The 18,570-nt window shown below is 41.1% G+C and overlaps 2 protein-coding genes across 2 annotated transcripts; one reads left to right on the top strand and one right to left on the bottom strand.

Annotated features, from left to right (window-relative positions):
- The first annotated feature begins 3,824 nt into the window (after positions 1-3,824).
- LOC106579174 (protein tyrosine phosphatase receptor type H) lies at positions 3,825-16,205 on the top strand. Its single transcript, XM_014158809.2, has 18 exons — positions 3,825-4,134; positions 6,221-6,278; positions 6,699-6,956; positions 7,286-7,549; positions 8,091-8,390; positions 8,732-8,989; positions 9,282-9,524; positions 9,685-9,951; positions 10,287-10,380; positions 10,469-10,519; positions 10,703-10,784; positions 11,030-11,120; positions 11,573-11,649; positions 12,110-12,244; positions 12,452-12,574; positions 12,804-12,964; positions 13,205-13,340; positions 13,828-16,205. Exons 1-18 carry the CDS (start codon positions 4,042-4,044, stop codon positions 13,975-13,977), a joined length of 2,841 nt encoding a protein of 946 aa, XP_014014284.1. The 5' UTR covers positions 3,825-4,041; the 3' UTR covers positions 13,978-16,205.
- Positions 15,859-17,912, bottom strand: si:dkey-197c15.6 (CK077 protein). The gene has a single exon (NM_001140421.1). The coding sequence runs from the start codon at positions 17,751-17,753 to the stop codon at positions 16,989-16,991; it is 765 nt and encodes a 254-aa protein (NP_001133893.1). The 5' UTR covers positions 17,754-17,912; the 3' UTR covers positions 15,859-16,988.
- Between the last annotated feature and the right edge of the window lie 658 nt (positions 17,913-18,570).

Below are 18,570 nucleotides of genomic sequence, written 5' to 3'. Positions count from 1 at the left end.
ACAATCTATCTGCAATAATGAAGCTGATCTACCCCCCACTCCAAAACAAATAAAAATGAGACAAAAAATACTAATAATGACTAGCTGTATTCACCAATCCAAAGAGAAAAATAGGCGGGAGCTTGACAGCCTGCCGTTGCTCTCTGTGGACAACGAATCCCATTGTTAGGGTGAAGACATAGGCAGCTCGTCATTATATCCAAATCAAATCAAATGCATTTATAAAGCCCTTCTTACATCAGCTGATATCTCAAAGCGCTGTACAGAAACACAGCCTAAAACCCTAAACAGCAAGCAATACAGGTGTAGAAGCACGGTGGCTAGGAAAAACTCCCTAGAAAGACTAGAACCTAGGAAGAAACCTAGAGAGGAACCAGGCTATGAGGGGTGGCCAGTCCTCTTCTGGCTGTGCCGGGTGGAGATTATAACAGAACATGGCTAAGATGTTCAAATGTTCATAGATGATCAGCAGGGTCAAATAATAATAATCACAGTGGTTGTCGAGGGTGCAACAGGTCAGCACCTCAGGAGTAAATGTCTGTTGGCTTTTCATAGCCGATCATTCAGAGTATCTCTACCACTCCTGCTGTCTCTGGAGAGTTGAAAACAGCAGGTCTGGGACAGGTTGCATGTCCGGTGAACAGGTCAGGGTTCCATAGCCACAGGCAGAACAGTTGAAACTGGAGCAGCAGCACGGCCAGGTGGACTGGGGACAGCAAGGAGTCATCATGCCAGGTAGTCCTGAGGCATGGTCCTAGGGCTCAGGTCCTCCGAGAGAGAGAAAGAAAGAAAGAAAGAAAGAAAGAAAGAAAGAAAGAAAGAAAGAAAGAAAGAAAGAGAGAAAGAGAGAATTAGAGAGAGCATACTTAAATTCACACAGGACACCGGATAAGACAGGAGAAATACTCCAGATATAACAGACTGACCCTAGCCCCCCGACACATAAACTACTGCAGCATAAATACTGGAGGCTGAGACAGGAGGGGTCGGGAGAAATCTCTATTATATCTCAGTGAATTAAAACATGCTCCTCTATCAGTTGCATTTGCTTTGAATACTACACCACCTTCCTCTTTGCAGTGTGTGTGTGTGTGTGTGTGTGTGTGTGTGTGTGTGTGTGTGTGTGTGTGTGTGTGTGTGTGTGTGTGTGTGTGTGTGTGTGTGTGTGTGTGTGTGTGTGTGTGTGTGTGTGTGTGTGTGTGTGTGTGTGTGTGTGTGGGGGGGGGGTCACTGAAGCCTAGTGCTGCTGACTTAAAAGTGAGAAGTGCAACAGTAGGCCTTCTAGCCTTCCATCCTCATCCACAATACTTTCCCTTTTCATCATAACTTAGGCGTCCAACATTCTATATGAAGATGATACTGTAGCTAGCAATGAAGAGAATAAACTCAAAAGTGAGTGGTTCTTTTAAACGGCAATGTTTCTCCAAAGTTGAATGGATGCATGCCATGACGTCATGATGTCTTTGAGAACTGTGAGATCTATTCAAGATCCATATTGCCTGGGCTCTTCTCAATACTTCCTTAGCCACTTAGTTGTCTCTCATTTCCAATATGTTCCAATGGGGGGGAACTGAATTTAAGAGTCATTATGGAGATGGATCTACATAACAGTTGCATTCCCTTCTGCGTACAGTATGTTGCACAATAGTGGTCTCTCTGTTGCCAAGTTGCCATTGTTCACTATTAGCCAGAGAGTAAGAGGTTAAGCAAAAAGTTTCACTCTCACCAAAATCTGTCCAAAAAAAGCCCAATTTCTTTCTATGGGCTTATTTTGGACCTAAGCTTCTCGCCTGCCATCCCGCCTTTGGGACAACTACTCCTATTGTCAGGGCGGAGACATTAGCATCTCATCATTATACACTGAGTATACAAAACATTAAGAACGCCTGCTCTTTCCATGACATAGACTGACCAGGTGTATCCGGGTGAAAGCTATGATCCCTTATTGATGTCACTTGTTAAATCCACTTCACACAGTGTAGATGAAGGGAAGGAGACAGGTTAGAGAAGGATTTTTAAGCCTTGAGACATTTGAGACATGGATTGCGTATGTGTGCCATTCAGAGGGTCAATGGGCAAGACAAAAGATTTAAGTGCCTCTGAACGGGGTATGGTAGTAGGTGCCAGGCGCACCGGTTTGTGTCAAGAACTGCAACTCTGCTGGATTTTTTCACGCTCAACAGTATCAAGAATGGTCCACCGCCCAAAGGACATCCAGCCAACATCCAGACACAACTGTGGGAAGCATTGGTGTCAACATGGACCAGCCTCCCTGCGGAACGCATTCGACACCTTGTAGAGTCCATGCCCGACCAATTGAGTCTGTTCTGAGAGCAAAAGGGGGTGCAACTCAATATTAGGAAGTTGTTCCTAATGTGTTGTATACTCAGTGTATACAGATCTCTGGTTAGGCATACTGTCACACAGTCCCATACTTTTTAATCACCTGATTTGGGACTCTACAGATGAGAGTGAGCCTGTTTCTATTTGCATATGTGGGCAGGCAGAGAGAATATGCTGCCTCGGAAAGTGTTGATGTCTGCACAGAAAACCGGGATAACCTGATCTGGTACTTGAGAGCAGGATAATAGACTCATGGTGTCAATAGGGGCTTTCAAATAAAGACTAGAAAATCCCCCACCCTGCTCGCACCTACACCGATTCCTCATCTCAATAGTTGTAGTAAATAGAGAGAAAACAGCAGTTATCGTGATGTTGCACGATGTCACCCAGGTCATTTACAATATCATTTTTGAAAAGGCCTCTGGAAAAAACAAGTCATTCATCAAATACTGCATGCTGCCATGCTTTTCCATGTTTTTCTAAAGGGTGTATAGTACATGTCATACAGATGTGTGACTTTTGGGAAATAATCATTTATTTGCTGAGTTCAATGTAAAACACATCCAAATTGTGCCACCATTGAGGTGAATGAGCCCTTTCAAACCTGAACTTTTAGGTTCCACTTCACTGCTGTGTTACCTCATGCTCTCTCTCTAATTCCTCAATGTGTGTCAAAGTATTCTTTAATTTTGCTAATGTTTTATTGAAGTATTACAAAGTCATATTTTATTTGGCCTGTTAGCGTGTCGCTACTATACAAATGTGTTATCAGTGGTTTCTGGGCCCATTTCCTTATTGTTCTGTTGCTTGAAAACCACAAGGTCAAAGTACTGAGATTTTCCCATTCTCTGTAAAACCATAAATACCGATTCTGTTCCTGACACTCAAGCAGCAAGTCCAACAAAGCCACACAACCACAGCTATGATAACAGAAACAGCTACACGACTTAGATCATATACATTAACTCTGTACCGGTACCCCCTGTATATAGCCTCGCTACTGTTATTTTACTGAAGCTCTTTAATGATATGTTATTTCCATTTTTTACTTATCTATTTTTTACTTAACACTTATTTTTCTTAAAACTGCATTGCTGGTTAGGGGCTTGTAAGTAAGCATTTAACCTTAAGGTCAACACACATTTGGCGCATGTGACAAATACAATTTGATTTGATTTGATATTCAACACCTAGTGCTACATATTTCTGTTGCTTAATTTCCTTACACGCCCCACATACACACAGAGACACAGTCAAAAACACGCCAACACCTTTTCCCAATTAGTTTTTCATCGACAGCATTCAATCGCCCAACTGATAAAAAGTGAACATATGTCCCATTTGCATAAACCTAATACATTTACGTGATAGAGATACTCTCCAAGACTTGACAGGAGGTGATGAGATAATAAGGAAGTAACAGGCGGAGCAAAGGTCTCTCTCTGTGTGTGGTTGTTTCAAGCAGAAAAAAGAGAAGTAACAATAAAACGAGTTGCAGACAGCCATGATATGAGATCAGAGGTGACCGAGAGGAGGACGTGTGAGAAAATTAAAAGTCAACACTGGTGGAATTACGCAAATAAAGGATCGGTGTAGGCTAATCAGGGCACGAAGATAACATAGGAGGGCCAACATACTGTTGCTTTTAGTTGATAATAATTTCAATAGAAAATAGTCATTGGTGTTAGTGCATTTTCTATGTTTGTACTGTGCCTTGGCATGGTTTGGTCTTCGCCACTAGCGATGGGATTATCTCACGTTATAATGTGCCTCTGTGTGGCAGGAGTATGGGTGAGTTATTTTCACTTTGCTTCTTGTGTCACTTGAGTAGTCCGGGGCTCTGTGTTTTGACGTATGCTAGTGGTTTGATAGTTTTTTTTTTTTACTTTGTCTGCTTAAAATAAATTTGTTATGAGCAGAAAATATGCCTATATCAATTAAAGCTTAAATGAAAAGGCAACAACACTTGAATCAGTACAGTGCACATGAATTGCTGCGTTATGCAGGTTTTGGGTCTATTTTCTTGAAATTCCAATTCAAGAAGTTAAAAATAAACAGTTATTGAGATGGAATTCAATTTTTTTCCCTGAAGTGACTGAATTAAAATGGAATTGACTCTAACAGGTGTACTGTTAAATATAGATATTGTACAGTAACAATTTATGACTGACTTTGTTAAAAGCAGCAAACAAAATATATTTGTTATACAAAGTAATTCAATACGAATTTGCTTCTACACAGGCAGCCCAATTCTGATCTTTTGCCACTAATTAGTCTTTTGACCAATCAGATCAGATCAATAATTGGGCAAAATGTCAGAATTGGGCTGCTTGTGAAACACAGCCTAAGTAGACATACCTTTAATGCATCTTGCTGTAGAGTTCGCTCTGAAATTATTTTCTTATCAAAAGGCAGATACTCCCCCAACCAGATGATTGGAAACTGATATACTCTATAATTCTAGCTGCTGTCAGACATCAGCTGGAATTTTGACATTTACTATAGTCAAAATGAGATCGATTTATTGGGGGAGATAAAATGCAACCCTTATGAAATGCAACCATCATACACTTTCTTCAATGTTCCTAACACTTTAAAGGGGCAGCGCAGTCAAAAATGTGATTTTTCTTTTTATTATGGTATTTACACACTATGAGGTCGAAATAACACTCTGTGAAAGCTTTAAAAATACATTTAAAAAATGCCTGGAATTTCTACCTGTTCCGGTGGGATGGAGTTTTTGGACCACAGCATGACATCACAATCTGATCGAATTATTCTGACCAATGACCAGTCATCCTATATTTGCATATGTATCCTCCTAATTTGAAGGGGTACGCGAGGTAGGCTCTAGTCTAGAGTCTAGATGATCCTATCCGCCAATCAGGGCTGTGTATGTAAATATATTTACATTTGTATCAACACGCTTGCACAATCAGACTGAGCATTTCAACGGCAAAAGGAGGCACAGGGAAATAAATGATAAAAAATGTATATTTTGAGTTATTCTCATGAAATCAACACACACAGTGATTTATTGGACATACAGTGACGGCATTAAACATTGTTAGCTACTGATAGTTAGCCATAACTGGTTTTGTAAGTTTACATTGGAATTAGGAATAGGCCTATTTGAATGGTCAATTGAATTATAACACAGTCGCATGTAATTAAGGCTGAATAAGATCCCCTTAGATACCGTGAGTTATTGTTGGACCTCTGAGGTTTATGTCACAATTTGGGGAAATACACAATCATTTCCGGAGAACTGATGTTGTAAGCGATAGACTCCTCTGTCCTGCATATATTGTACAAATACTGTACAGTTGTTCTTTGGTTCCCCATGATACTGTAGTACTAGTAAGACACTAATCAACATCGCCTACTACACCGCTTTATACAAGTACTATAAGTAGTAGGAGAGACTCATACAAGGTGAAAACAAACACATACAAGCTAATATTGCGTGACTATGCTTGTTACACAAAGCTGAAAACCACAAGAGAATCATTTGGCCAAATATCTATTGGTCGCTATTGGTGAAGTATAGCAACATGTATGCTTACAGTTTGGGATTTCGAGAAGGGAGGGAGGGTCATTTCAGATAATTCACATGGCTTGATTTACAACCTTCGGGTAATGGAGAAGAGAAAAAGCAGAAATGATAACAGCTGTATGAAATGTAAAAGCAGGAAGGGGGAGCAGAAGGAGTGAGAGCACACTTTGGAGAATCAGTCAGATGTGTAGTTCATTTTACAGCTGTTATAACCCACCTACTAAATATAGTTCTACTGGAGCTATGTGTGTGTGTGTGTGTTGCCTCCACTGTCCCATATTTCTGTATGTTCTTCTAACATAGCTGTGATTCTGCTTTCAGTGTCAATCATCTGTGCCACCAACTGTTACACCTACAATCCCACCCACCACTAACTCACGTAAGTGTTCAGTCTCATACCCTGCATCATTTGACGGGTGATTGAGTTATGCTTTAACTTCATGTACATGATATTTGAGTTATATTCCATGTCATAACTAGGGCCCTGTGTTTTGGTTAGTCATGTAACATGAATTGGATTTTAAACTATATTTAAAGCTTTTTCCATCAAACGGTCCCCTTTTCACTATACGTCAGATGCTCCAGCACCATCCTCAGACATTGCTTGAATTCTTTTGGGGGGGGGGGGGTCTCATTTATGGAAAAGGCTGAAAAGAAAGATTGAAATCCAGGTCATGTGACATGATCAAAACAAAACACAGGGCCCAAGTCATAGCAGATGTGACTAAGTCCTTTTTTTTGGAGAACAATGATATCGCAAAACATTTTACTGACTGCATTTTTCTGTTTTGTGTCTCAGCTCCCGCGAATGTAGAAAATGTCAAAGTGATAGGGCAAAATGAGACCAGTGTAACTCTGCAGTGGAGAACGGGTACCAAGTACACTTATGAACTGAAGTTCCAAAATGGGACATCATTGATAAACACCACTGCAAAGACAGATGTACTAGAGACACAGACAGTCTCCTCTCTCACTGCTGGGACAGAATACAACTTCACTCTCTTCACTGTAGAAGGGGATTACAGGAGCAGTGGATATAACTTTACAGCTGATACTGGTAGGTGGACATCGGATACATTTTAAGCTATTAATATAGGTCTTTAAGCTGTTAATATATGAAAATATACAGTATACTGTACCTGTACAGTGAAATCATTTGCATACTGGTTTAAGGAAATACAACTGACCTTTTAAAAAAAAAAAAATTGTGTCTCAGCTCCTGTCAATGTAGATCATGTCAACGTGACAGGGCAAAATTATACCAGCATAACTCTGCAGTGGAACAAACCGGAGAATGGCGTTGGCCGTTATTGGCTGCAGTTCCGTGATAAAGTATACGCATTCTTCTGTCATATTTGATTTGCCTCTCTACTTTTTTTTCTCCAGCTCCCATCGACGTAGCTCATGTCAATGTGACAGCGCAAGATGAGACTAATGTGACTCTGCAGTGGAACAAAGTGAATGGGAACGGGATCACTTATGAGCTGTGGTTCAGCAATGGTACTAATACTACCATCCCTGTATCTGATGTAGATGAACCAGTGACGTACACAGTCTCACCTCTCAATGCTGGGACAAAATACAACTTCTTTCTCTTCACTGTGTTCAAAGTCGTACCAAGCAGGGGATACAATTTCTCCGCAATCACCCGTGAGTCTCTTGAGAATGGATTCTGTGTCATTTCTTGCATCCTTAAATGCCTCCATATTATGTCAATGCATGCACTCATGACTGTAAGTCGCTTCGGATAAAAGTGTCTGCTAAATGGCATATAATATCTTGCTTGTGATGTCTTAGATAATATTACATCTACACTTTCTAAAATCTACAAAGTGAGTGACATGAGTTGTGAACGCATTGTAAACACATTGTGAATGCATTGTAAATATGCATTGTGAGTGCATTGTAAACACATTGTGAATGCATTGTAAATATGCATTGTGAGTGCATTGTAAATACATTGTGAATGCATTGTAAATATGCATTGTGAGTGCATTGTAAATACATTGTGAATGCATTGTAAATATGCATTGTGAGTGCATTGTAAATACATTGTGAATGCATTGTAAACACATTGTGAATGCATTGTAAATATACTTTGTGAGTGCACTGTAAATACATTGTGAATACATTGTAAGTATACATTGTGAATGCATTAATTGTCATTGTTATCTTGCTCTTTCTATCTTAGGTCCCCTCAGTGTAGGTGGTGTCAATGTGACAGGGCAAAGTGAGACCAGTATAACTTTGCAGTGGAGCAAAGTGAGCGGCACAGGGATCACTTATGAGCTTCTGAACACCCCTAGGACTAATGTTCCACTTGCACCCCTAGGACTACTGAACACCACTGTTCCACTTGCATCTGATGAAAGTGGAACAGTGACACACATAGTGTCACCTCTCACTGCTGGGATAAAATATGACTTCACTCTCTTCTCTGTGTTTGAAGATGTCAGGAGTACTGTTGGAAGTCAATTTTCTGCAGTCACTGGTGAGTTTATTTATTTTTTAGAAATTGGGAGGGTGGGGGGATACTAGATTGTCTTTCAGTATTTTCATGGATCACTCTTGTGTGAGATACATTAAATACTGATATATCTATAGCCATAAAAAAAATATATATATGGTTTGTCTTCTCAGAAATATTGTTATGAAATTACATTTTTACGTTTTAGATTTGGATTCATGTTTTATAACTCTGGAATCTTCTGATGCTGAATAGTTATTGGGATTATTTGAAGATCAGACATGTACAGTAGTCATTTTTTGAAGCGGTGCATTGACCGTGTTGATTGGTTATGTTTCTTCTCTCTGTTTCTCTCTCTGTATTAGCTCCCTTTAATGTTGAGGCTGTCACTGTAACAGAGAAACACCGATATGAGACCAGTGTAACTCTGGAGTGGAAAAAGCCGGTGAATGGAGTCTCTAGTTATGTGCTGCATTTCGACGATAAGGAAAATGAAGACATTAATAATTCAGAAGAAAAAGTGACAGTTTCAGCACTCGATCCTGGGAAAAGATATGCCTTCACCCTCTTCACTGTGTTTGAAGGCATCAAGAGCAGTGGAGAAAGCGACTTCACAGTAACAAGTAAATTTGCTTTTTTTAACCTTGATTCCCAATTAGAATCATCTCACAGTTCTTACCCTAAAATCGTCCAATCAGTTGTTTTATGTGGCTACAGTGAAAGTTCGCTCTTCAAGTTGGTCCCACTTTATTTGGACAGTCCGGATGGTCTAGAGTTTTATATACTATGGAGAAGGATCGAGTCTAAACTCAGCAAAAGTATTGCCTGAATAACACAGTCATTTGACACATAAAAACATAATTGAATCCTTAAATGTGAAAGCTATTAACCGAAGTCCCTTGCTTTTCCCTGCAGAAATATATTGTCCTGCTTTACAATGGGAGGTCACCAGCTCATCCATTCAGACTGTGCTCCAGTCCGAGATAGTCTCCTATGGAGAAGCCAATAATGGCAGTCAGACTGGAAATCCCGTCTCCCCTGTTACTAATCACACACTGTCATTCACCCAGCTTTACCCTGGCGCAAATTACACAGTGACTCTTTGGTTTAAAAATGATTCTAAAAACCTTCTCATGTGTGAACAGAATGAGACCGTGGGTGAGTCAGTCTCTTACTTTGTCAAAGTGACCTATTGTGTTTAGTCCACTTTTCCACTAAATATATTAGTAGTCTAGCATTGATGTATTATGGTACACCTGTAGGATAGTGTCTTTAGCAGGGAGTTAATGTGACATCTTCCTTCTTTTGTTTTAATCAGTTCCCCCAGACCTGATAAGACCGAGATGTGACTATTTGTCCAGCGGCTACGCTTTCTCTCTGGCCTGGGATATGCCAGCGGGAATATGGACCAGTGTGGAGGTGAATGTGACTGGGAAAAGCCCTCAGAGGGTGGAGGGAGACTGGTTGATGAAGGCGGACATCGATGGGGTTCAACCTGCCCAGACCTATCAAGTGTCTTTGGCCTCGATCTCTGGGCCTCGGATGAGTACGGCTGTCTCTTTCAGCTGTAATACAGACCCAAGAGGTGAGTGAGCCTAGCATTTATCTTTAAGCATTTCATGTTAAAAGGTTCAACGATTGGTCAATGATATTTGTATTACCACCGATAACAGCGTCTACACACAGCGTGATGTGATATCCGCCATGCCTTCTGTTGGTGGAAAATCATGGGATCCCATCCGCTTCCTGTATTGAAAATGGAGAGCTTTTATATCTTGTTTTATATGATCTTTTGATACTAAATGTGTGTTGGTCAGTAGGCTTGTGTTGCTCAGTTGCTCAGATTACTTTGACATGTTTAGAAGTAACCTATTTATAGTCCTATGCTCTCACACTAAAGCCCAGGTTTCTTCCCTATAGGGGTCATTGCAGGGTCAGTCATGGCAGTGCTGCTGCTCTGCCTCCTGGTTTGTCTGGCTTTCTTCATACGGCGTCGGAAGCCAGAAATATTCAGGTCGGTGTTGCCGCCTTCGCAATGACGTTAGATAGGGAAACCATTTGGGACTCAATAATCAATGCTTTTCTTTTTCCTTTTCCAATAGACGGCCCAAGTCGTTGTTTGTGGAATCCAAACTAACCAGCAATAAATTCAAGTATGTACAGTATAGAGTTCATTTTCAGTATTTAAGAGTCAGTCTTAAGCCTTAAACTCCAACCCTTTAGCGACTATGTACAGCAAGGCCAACAAGACATGCATTAGACCACACAGCTGTTAATAACAGTAACGACTTTGGAATATTCAACTGAGAACTTACTATCTTCTCTTTCTTCCCCAGAGCTATTCCCGTGGGGAAGTTTTCAGACCACTACCACACAATGAGCGCTGACACGAACAGAGGATTCAGTGAGGAGTATGAGGTAGCGATAAGGATAACGTGCTCTCTCTGTTTGTTTCCATCATGGTGTTGGTAATGCAAAGTGGTTGGGCGATTGTCCAACGTGGCGTTCCCTACCGTATTAGAATGTATTTATTTTTTATTTTGTCGTCTTGTAATCCATCTGTTTGTCTGCGCATAAGCCTTTAGCTGACCCTTCTGAATATGTAAACATCCATTTGTTTTTCTTTACATTATGCACGATCTATGCTTTATATCTCTATGCAGGACTTCATCCCTGTTGGCACAGAGCAGACTCGGAAAGCAGCCCTTCTGGAGGAGAACAATAACAAGAACCGCTTCACCAATGTACTGCCATGTAAGTGTACTCTGGCTGCCATTTCTACAGTACACATCGTATGAACAACATACCGTTGTTGAATTGAAATCACCCCTTTTTATTGCAATAGTTTAACTTTGTGCCAGCCAATCGACTAAGTATAATAGGGAGGATCAGATATCCCTCAGATTCCAGCCAGAGTTTTGGCTTAATCACCCAACCTGCAGATTTGATACAATTTGAGGTTATAGTTTTAATTGTTATAGTCCCCAAAGTGAAGTTGTTAAATCATCAAGCATTTTAAATCCTCTCTCTCTCTCTCTCTCTCTCTGTCTCACTCTCTCTCTCTCTCACTGTCTCTCTCTCTGTCTCTGTCTCTGTCTCTCTCTCTCTCTCTGTCTCTCTCTCTGTCTCTCGCTCTCTCTGTCTCTCTCTCTCTCTCGCTCTCTCTGTCTCTCTCTCACTGTCTCTCTCTGTCTCTCTCTCTCTAGATGACTGGTGTCGGGTGAAGCTAACCATTCTAAACCACAACATGAGCTCTGACTACATAAATGCCAATTACATGCCAGTGCGTACCACAGCATATCAGTCATAGATTTCCAAATACAGAGCAATGTCCATATTAGTCCTAGATATCCTATACAGCTATTCTTACTGTGACTGCAGTAATTAGGTCAGTACTAGAATTATCTACTATACTGCTCTCAACCTTGATAGCCTGCTGTAAAAGGCTTACTTACGGTAAAGGGTTGGCTTGAAACATTGCATAACACCAAAGGTCAACTTTCACCAATCTTACAAGTTATTTGCCCCATATATGTTCTTCAATACATCCCCACACAGCCCTTTATGTCAGTTATAAAATGGCATAATGTAAAAATACTCTAGTGTCACGTTACGATATCGCTGACTCATATGATGCCTTAGAGGAACTTCTTACACCTATAAATGTTTACACATCTGAGTCATCATGAATTACTCTAAATCGAATAGGTGTGTTTTCTTAACCCTGGTGCTTTTTGTCTCAGGGCTACGGTAACAGCAGACAGTACATCGCTGCACAGGGTCCCCTGCCCACCACCGTCAACGACTTCTGGAGAATGATCTGGGAGCAAAGGGTAAAGGGTGTGGTCATGGTAACCAACTGCACCGAAGGAGGGAGGGTGAGTCCTGTTGGAGTCATCCTTAATGTGTTTGCTTTGCATTGTGTATGTGGAGAATGTGGTGACGTCACAGATAAACAGTGATAGTCATAGAAATAGAATCACTAGAACGGGAAAAGCCCCTCAGAACATGGCAATTTGACGGATTCCATTCTACGTACTGTATTTATATAGAAACAATGACCTATTCTGTCTGTGTCTCCCTAGACTAAATGTGAGCAGTACTGGCCTTTGGACTACACCCCTTGCCTGTACGGACACCTGTTGGTAACAGTCAGGTCAGAGAAAAGGGAAACCAACTGGACCCTGCGGGAGTTTGTAGTGAAAAGTGTAAGCATAGTGCTTGTTCAGTAGGGCACACAGTTGCAAAGCGTTCTGCTACAAAAAAAATGAACATCTCTGATCTTATTGGACAAGATCAGGTAGTTCCTTTCGGTAGCACTCTGTTTCAAAATGTTCTCTCCCTTCTGAACACCACCCTGGACAAGGTTTTCAGTGCATTCTCTGCTTACTACCCGTGTGAATGTCGCCTCTGCATTTAAATAATTCTGTCTTCCAGAGGGACACATCCGAGGAGCGCCCTGTGAAACACTTCCACTTCACGGCCTGGCCCGACCACGGAGTCCCAGAGGGAACGGAGGCTCTGATCCAGTTCAGAGGGCTGGTCCGACAGCACATAGTGAGCCAAGAGAACAGCGGACCCACTGTGGTGCACTGCAGGTAATGTTACATCACTGACAACACCCAGCCATTACTCTACACAGAGAAAAAAAATCTACATAGGGATGCGCAATGTGGCAACCCTACTGCGGTATTCGAAGAATGCAAAGTTTTCAATGACTGGTGGTGACAGGTCAGGTATAGGCCTAGTTTTAGGTCGTCTCTTCATTGAACTGTATTGTTCTGTGCTCTATCTGTAAACGTGCACATTATGTTGACATCACTCTCCCGGTCTCTCAGTGCTGGGGTGGGGAGGACGGGCACCATCATTGCTCTGGACGTGATGCTACAACAGCTGGAGAGGGAGAAGGCGGTGGGCATCGCTGCCTTCGTGCACAAGATGAGGCTGAGTCGGCCGCTCATGGTTCAGACAGAGGTAAGGCCCGAGTTAGCCTGATAGAAACGATCCCCACATTAACGCTAGGTACTACCCTAAAACACAGGCAATATCTATTGATTAGGGTTGGGCGATATCTAGATTGTCATACCGTTTCTGTACCATACTCGGGTATACGGTATTACCGAACGTGCACAAAACAATTCAGGCAACAGGGATCTTGATCCAGGAGGGGATTGAATGTCTCTGCTGTAGCCAAGAAGCTTGATCTTTACATCTAGCCACTTAGCTAGCAAGTTAGCAAACCAAATGCATAGCTGGAGGCCTGAGCTGTATATCATTTATTTGACACATCTTACATTTCTTTGTTATACTTAACTTATAGTTATAACCAGTGGCGTAACACACAGCGCCGCAGCCCTGCTCTCTTTGGGTTTAATGACTAAAGGTTTGATTTTAAAAAAAATGAATACATGACTTATGAGGCTACATTTGTGGGTTATCATTGCCATTTACACTCTTTTAGTCGCAGTATATTTTCCTGCACCAATGCATCATGGATTCTCTGGAACCCAAAGAGAAGATGATACAAGAGGCCCTTTATGAGAACTCGGACCTGATCTACGTCAACGCCACAGCACTGAAGGAGTTCCAAGCTGTCAGTCCAAAGGCCTGAAGATAAGGCCATGGATTGTCTGCTGTGAGTTCATTTTCTTTCAATCACTTTGGCACATTTTTCAGATGTAAATGGTATATTTTAAAAACTCTCTAAGTACAACATTCTAAACTGATAACACTTGTAATGCCCTTTACTTAAGCAATAATGCTCGAGGAGGTGTGCTATATGGCCAATATACCACGGCTAAGTGCTGTTCTTAGGCAAGACGCATCGCGGAGTGCCTGGACACAGCCCTTAGCAGTGGTATATTGGCCATATATCACAAACCCCCGAGGTGCCTTATTGCTGTTATAAACTGGTTACCAACGTAATTAGAGCAGTAAAAATACATGTTTTGTCATACTTGTAGTATACGGTCTGATATACCATGGTTGTCAGCCAATCAGCATTCAGGGCTCGAACCACCCAGTTTATAATACGGTATTATTCCAAATGGTAGCACATAGTGACTCTTTCCACTTTGTCCTATTGAAGCACACAGGCTGATGGAAGATGATGATGATGAAGTATTTACAGCCATATCCATGTATGATTTGTTTTTACCTTCCAACATAAATTCATGTCAAATTGATACATTTATGAGATAAAAATATAGAAATGTAGTGTTCAGCAGTTATCAAACTATACATGTTAACTAGTTCACTGGTTCGAATCCCTGAACCGACTAGGTGAAAAACCTGTCGATCTGCCCTTGAAAATGGCATTTAACTGTAATTGCTCCTTAAAGTCACTCTGGATAAGTGTCTGCTCAATTACAAAAATGTAAATGTAACTAGGCAATACATCATTTTGATTCAGTAGTTATTAGTTTTGAACAGTTTGAGTTAATTGTATTGTTAACAAATGACAAATCATATCAAAAGTAAAGTGAATATTACATTTTGAAAAGCAGATACTTATACTGAACAAAAATATAAATACAACATGCAACAATTCCAAAGATGTTACCGAGTTACAGTTCATATAAGGAAATCAGTCAATTGAAACAAATTCCTCAGGTCCTAATCTATGGATTTCAAATGACTGGGCAGGGGTGCAGCCAGACCTACCCACTGGGGAGCCAGGCCCAGCCAATCAGAATGAGTTTTTCCCCATAAAAGGGCTTAATTACAGACAGAAATACTCCTCAGACCACATGTAACCACCCCCCTCAGACGATCCATCAAGTGAAGTAGCCGGATGTGGAGGTCCTGGGCTGGCGTGGTTACAAATGGTCTGCTGTTGTGAGGCCAGTTGGACGTACTGCCAAATTCTGTAAAACAACGTTAGAGGCTGCTAATGGTAGAGAAATTAACAAATTCTCTGGTAACAGCTCTGGTGGACATTCCTGCAGTTAGCATGCCAATTGCATATTACCTGAAACATCTATGGCATTGTGTTGTGACAAAACTGCCCATTTAAAAGTAGCCTTTTATTGTCCCCAGCACAAGGTGCACCTGTGTAATGATCATGCTGTTGAATCAGCTTCTTGATATGCCACACCTGTCAGGTGGATGGATTATCTTGGCAAAGGAGAAACGCTCACTAAAAGGGATGTAAACAAATTTGTGCACAACATTTGAGAGAAATAAGACTTTTGTGAGTATGGAAAATGTGTAGGATTTTTTTTTTTCAGCTCATAAAACGTGGGACCAACACTTTACATGTTTAGATTTTTGTTCAATGTAGATTGTGTATCCAAATTGAAAGAATGATTTGGTACAGTGAACAAGTGACTGGATTTTTTGTTGTAATCAGTCAATTGAAAATGTTAGATTTGAATCATGAGCCTTTTTGATGATCTGTTTTGAGTTGTGAAAATGTACCACATGCTTGTGAAAATTGCCCCAATGTGATTGATTTAAAAAACAAAAAGTTTAATCTTGCTCATTTCTTCTGTATGTTGAGATTTTTATTTAAATAATATTCACATGTACATAATGTTTAAGCATATATTGTATGTAATCATTCACCTGCTATGTTCAGGAGGATTCAGCACACTTCACATTCACCTAGGTACTTTTTTAAATAATTTAGTTAGAATACTCAATGCGGCTTGTGTTTTCAATAAATGTCAATTTTAGCCTATCAATTTCTAAATCGCAATTCAAATGATTCATGGAGGATTAGATGTTTACTTGACATTTATTGAAATGTATAAAAACATGTAAATAGATAAACCCAAAGTATTGTCATTTGGTTTTCATGTATCACAAAGCGTGATAAAATAAAATCATTTTTGTCAATCCAGCAGCACCTATTTTCACAAAGTGTTATAATAAGGGACCGAACCGTCCTCCTATTAAACCCAAATGTCAACAACCATTTTATACAAATATGTCCACTGTCCTCAGTCTGAAACGCCGTCATTCCCAGAGGAATGCGAGAAATAAATGCCGATAATGGCAGCTCTGGATTTCTCGGCGTAGCTAGGCACCTCCACCACCGGCACCTGGTGATTCTCGGCCGGATGCATGGTCTCTAGCACGGTATCGTTGAGCGCAGGCACCGAAAACTTCTTGGCGATGTTATGCAGGACGCAGCAGGCCTTGATGATCTCAGCCTTCTTGTCCAGACTGTTCTGCTGCACGTGGCCCAGATTGGCCAGGCACCTGAAGCGCCTCTTCACCAAGGTGATGGTCCTCTGGAGGACCGAGTGGATCATGCCGTGGGCTGCGTTGAACCGCCGATCCGCCTTATCTTTGGCTGGCGAAACGGTCGTCAGGAGGTGTCTGCTCAACGCATAGCCTTTCCCGGCTTTGTGGGATCAAAAAAACAAAAAACAGAGGCAAGTATGAACATTGGTGAATCACAACAGACTTTTTTTTTTAACACTGACGGAGTGACCCACCTAAAGTTAGACCACTGTTTTTGGTCTAACTCACTCAGAACTGTTCCAGACCAACACCAACTTACCTGATTTCAGCTTGTTGTTTGTTTAAAACGGGTGTTAGTACTGGGCTGAAACAGCCTGCACACTTAATAGCTCTCCAGGGCCAGGAGTTTGAGACCCTTCATAACAGGGGTGGCTAGTGAGTCTGCACAGTATTTCTAGTCATAAGAAATGTATAAAACATATTCCTGTGTAGAATTAGCTTACCAATGATCCAATGCGTCCCATGTGCTCCATGCTTTAGTTGCTGGGCAATATCCGACATATCCCATATGGTTTGCTCTGGTGTGCTGCCAACGCAGCAGTTTTCAACACTCATTAAATTCCCTTCACAATCGCATATGACTTGGGTCATGACGGTGTGGTTATCCATTGTGTTCCGAAAAGCTTCCTTGTCGTGCTGAGGTGGTCTCACCTTGACATGCATGCATCCCACCAAGCCCATGGAGGTCGGAATCCCGCATATTTTCTTGATCTCGTGTGCCACATTTGCTCGTTCCTCACCATTCGCCGGGAAAGTGATAAACTCCCTGACCATACCTGACAACACTTTGGAGACATTGTTGATGACTTCGTGAATCTCCATTTGCTCCATTTGAATCATATCTACGACTTTGGTTGACAAAATACCATTTACGTAATAGTCCAGTGCCACTATCACCATTTCATCGACGGAAGGTCCATTCATTTGCTGGAGCGTGGCTTTCATCCGGAGCCTGACGCAATCCGTGATGAAATTTATGCAAGGTCTAGTTAAACGGAACCTCTCAAATAAGTAATCATCATTGTAATCGCCCAAGTAGTTTTTCTGTGGCTCTGGGAAGTTGTTTGCCTCGGCCTCTTCGTCGTCTTCGTAGAGTTCTGCTTGAGCAGCTAACCACACAGCGGGAGCAAAAGCCATGTCTAGGCTAGACTAACAGGCAAATGTTTGCAGAGAAACAACCCGTGTTGGATGCTCGGCATGGAATTAGAACATTCCGGCTAGCTACTTATCTAAGTCCTAAACATGTCACATTTCATTCACGTCAAGCTTCAAATACAAACGTTTCTTTGCACCGAACGATTGTAAACAATGAAAAACGTGACGGAGGAAGGAAGTAAATCTTCTTCATTGGTGGACATGGTCTGTAAAGCAGTTTAAAGGGGTACACCCAATGGGTACACCGCCATCTATGGGCTGGAGGGCTTGAGAAGTCTTTGCTACAAATGTACAGTATGACATGTATTTTGCAGACTCTCAAAATAATGTATTGATAAAATCAGTGGTGGGGAAAAAGTACTGAATTGTCATACTTGAGTAAAAGTAAAGATACCTTAATAGAAAATGACTCAAGTAAAAATAAAAGTCACCAAGTAAAATACTACTTGACTTGAGTAAAAGTTTAAAAGTATCTGGTTTTAAATGGACTTAAGTACAGTGGTGGAAAAATTACTAATTTAGTAAGTAAATGCTATACATCAAATTCCTTATAGCAAGCAGACCAGATGGCACGATTTTCTTATGTTTTTAATGTACAGACAGCCAGGATCACACTCCAACATTTAATGTACAAATGCTGTATTTATGGTTAGTGAATCCACCAGTTCAGAAGCAGTAGGGATGGCAACGCGTTACATGAAGTGGACCATATTGATGTCCTGCCTGAGCATTCGAAATGTAACGAGTATTTTTGGGTGTCAGGGAAAATGGATAATAGGAGTAAAAAATACATATGTAC

Source organism: Salmo salar, chromosome ssa19, assembly GCF_905237065.1.
Source record: "Salmo salar chromosome ssa19, Ssal_v3.1, whole genome shotgun sequence".
NCBI lineage: Eukaryota > Metazoa > Chordata > Actinopteri > Salmoniformes > Salmonidae > Salmo > Salmo salar.
This window is presented reverse-complemented; position numbering and strand designations above follow the sequence as displayed.